General features: G+C 37.0%; 1 protein-coding gene across 1 annotated transcript; it reads right to left on the bottom strand.

Moving 5' to 3' along the window:
* Positions 1–548: 548 nt before the first annotated feature.
* LOC114291599 (caffeoylshikimate esterase) lies at positions 549–2,709 on the bottom strand. The gene is made up of 2 exons (XM_028235454.2): positions 1,890–2,709; positions 549–976 (listed from the first exon to the last, which is right to left on the bottom strand). The coding sequence occupies exons 1-2, from the start codon at positions 2,562–2,564 to the stop codon at positions 644–646; spliced, it is 1,008 nt and encodes a 335-aa protein (XP_028091255.2). The 5' UTR covers positions 2,565–2,709; the 3' UTR covers positions 549–643.
* Positions 2,710–3,319: the final 610 nt, after the last annotated feature.

The raw sequence follows: 3,319 nt of genomic DNA, 5'->3' as shown, positions 1-3,319 counted from the left end.
GAATACTCAATTAAAACATCAAAGAAAACTAGCAAAATAGCCTCAGATATAAACCCTAATATCCAAGAAGAAGATCTGGAGGCGTAATCCTAAAATCTGATTGAAATACGTATTTATAGAAAACTGTCCAGCGATCTCCGCTCGAGTGCCGGAATGGCCGCTCGAGCGGGAAAAAACATCTCCCAGTATTTTTGCAGACTATCAAACTTCTAGAACCAAGGATTTTTCGCTCAAGCGGGGGAATGTCCACTCGAGCGGACAAGTAACTTCGAAAGCAATTTTGCATTTTGCTTCGGGGGCACTGCCCCTCAACCCTGCCTTGGCATTGTCCTGAACCTGTCAAGGGGCGCTGCCCCCTGGACCCCCGCGAGTTGACCGGGCAGCTCAATCCCCATCTTAGTTAGCGAAGTAGTAAACATGAAAGAATTATCTTCTAAAACTTCTTTGCAAGGCACAATTTAAGTTGGATTCTTATCGAAGTACTCATAATTTCACTGAAATAAAAAAACGAATAAAAGTACAACTGACAGGAATTTTATCAAACGAGATTGTCAAAAATAAAAACCTAACAGTATTGATTTAGCAACACAACATACGTTGAAAATGTCTTTCAATAACATAGCATTAGTGAAATCAAAAAATTTTAAATCTCATTTTTCTTCTCAAAACTAAACCCATTATTGGAATAAGTTTCACTAGCATTATCAGCTCTCTCTCCAATCCAAGTTAAAATAGTCCCAAACACTTGCTCAACACTCTCATTTGGTTCACCAATGAATTGGTGCCACATACCAGTGAAGATCTTCAAAGTCTTGTCCTCACTTGCAGCTGATTCATACAACAACTTAGCTGATTTGGGATCACAAATCTTATCATCCCCGCCATGCACCACCAGCAGAGGAATTTTTAACCCATGGCTGTTCCTCTTTATGTACTCACATACTCTCAGAAACTCCAGTGCAGTTGCTGCTGTCACCTGTTGGAAAATAAAATAAAATAAGTAAATGTTTTTATTTTATAATATGGTTTTATGCACTTTGTTTTCAGAAATTAGATTGCATTATGGTAGTCAATTTATGTGATCCCATTGGGGACATGTATTGTTATTATTATTACTGGATTGTGGTTTTCAATTTTATTCAATTAATCCACGGTCGTTTGGAATTCAGTGATTTTTTTATTCTAACATTTTTATTAGGTGAAAAAAAATAGAGTGTTTGAAAATGACTTAAATTGTATAAAAATATGAATAAATAGTGTGTTTGACTTGTTTTTTAGTAGCTTTTTTATTTTTTTAGTAATTTTTTGGTTTTATGAGTTTTTTTTCTTTCTTTTGTAGCTTTTTGGCATTTTCACTTTAAAAACCAAGCCAAGTTACCAAACAACTTTTAAATCTCAACCGTTGATTTATAAGCATGTATTAAAGACTATTCCTTCGAGTAATATCTTGTTTTTCAGAACACGTGAACCCACCAAATAGTAGAGATTATATGCTTATATGACCCGAAACAAAATGAATAGTGTGGACAAATTATAAAACATTCTTAGATGGGCAACCCATATAACTTTGTAGTCTCCTCTCCTCCCAAGTTGGTTAACTAAGCATATGATATTTGATAGAGCATAATTGTGAAAAAAATTTACTTAATTGTGACACAGACTTTGTTCAATTTGATTTAATCGCACAAGTACAAGACTTAGACATGTATTTTGTACCATCAATTAACAAAAACTCAAAGAAGGGATGGTACTCTCTACGATTTCCTACAATTTCTCAAAATAGAAAGATGATGAATTTCACTTCAAGTATGTGTTAAGATTTTTTCTTCATTTTGTACATGATTCTTGTTTTTTGTAAAAATATCAATACACAATTGATCTAACATCACCTTCCCATTGGTCGCCCGGTTCGGACTCTTCATCACCAGCCTCCTCTTCCACTCCTCCTTGTATGACCTCTTCGCCGGATCCTCCGTGATCGCTATTTTCCAAGTCGGCGCTACGAAAGCCGCCGCTGGAAGCAGCTGCTCGAGCGGCCACACCGGCTTGAATTTTTTCGAAACCCCACACATGGCTCCATTCAATATCAAGCCACTCCACTCACTATTCCTTTGTTTTAGGCACATGAGTATAGCTATTGCACCACCTAGTGACTCACCAAAAATAAAAGCTGGCAGCTTGGGATGGCTGGCTCGAGCCGAGTCAAAGAATTGGACACAATCCTCGACCACAGGCTCGATATCCGGGATGTGACCGTGAACACCATCTGAGTTGCCGTGGCCTTGGAGGTCGAGTGCACAGACGTAGAACCCGGCTTTGGCTATGGCTATGGCGGTGAGCTGAATGAGCCAGCTGCTTTCGTCGGTGTAGCCGTGGATGACAGCTATGAGCCCTCTAAGCCGTGGAGCCGAGCTGGGGAGCCAGGACTGAGTGAAGATTTTAATGTTTTGTTTGTTCAACATGAAGCTCTCTTGGTGGAGGATTTGGTGTTTGTTGTAGAAATCTTCTCTTGTGAGGTCTCCAAATGGGCTGTTTTGGTTTGCTTGGTGAATTGGGTGAGCCATTTTGTGCCTTTGTTATTTTGACTTCTATGTTTTTGTGTCATGAAACAATAGGGAAGTATGGGCATTTGCAGCCCATTTTTTATGTATCGGGTAGTAGCTTCTTCTTCTCTCATCCCCCCAACAATCCTCTCGATGGACAATAAATGAAAAAAGAGTACAAATCATGCTTCTATATGGTTGTGTACATGTAGGCCATGTTTGTTTAGACGGACTGGATTAACATTTCCATGACTAATAGTTCTAGGATTACGAATACGTTGGATTATGTAACCTATCTTAACTAATAGTCAAGTTTAAAATAATTAGTCCCTACTTCAATTGTTTAACCAAACATCGAATTAATAATTTTATCAGACTATTAGTCCAATTCCAAGCTCATGTCCACCCAAACAAACATGGCCCTAATGTGATCTCCTTGCGTTAGGTTTGGATTTCAATTCTCACAATATAGAAATTAGTAATTGAAATAAATACATAGACTTATGAATGTATAAAATTTTATAAAATTTATTAGCACAGTCTATATTAATTATCTAATCATATACAATTTTATGTTTGATTTCTATATTTGTAGACTTATGTTGTGTTTGATTGAGAGATTTGGAAAGGGATTTAGAAAATGAAAAGAAAAACATATGTGAAAATATGTGAAATGTAGGTATATTTTATTTACATTTCACTTATCTTTTCTCTTTTTCTTTCTAAATCCCCCAATCACAAACGCATAAAGTTTTCGACTTTCTCCAATTTCTTGG

Source organism: Camellia sinensis, chromosome 9, assembly GCF_055761805.1.
Source record: "Camellia sinensis isolate YWXY chromosome 9, ASM5576180v1, whole genome shotgun sequence".
NCBI lineage: Eukaryota > Viridiplantae > Streptophyta > Magnoliopsida > Ericales > Theaceae > Camellia > Camellia sinensis.
The sequence above is the reverse complement of the archived record's forward strand: the minus strand, read 5'-3'. Positions and strand labels throughout refer to the sequence as shown.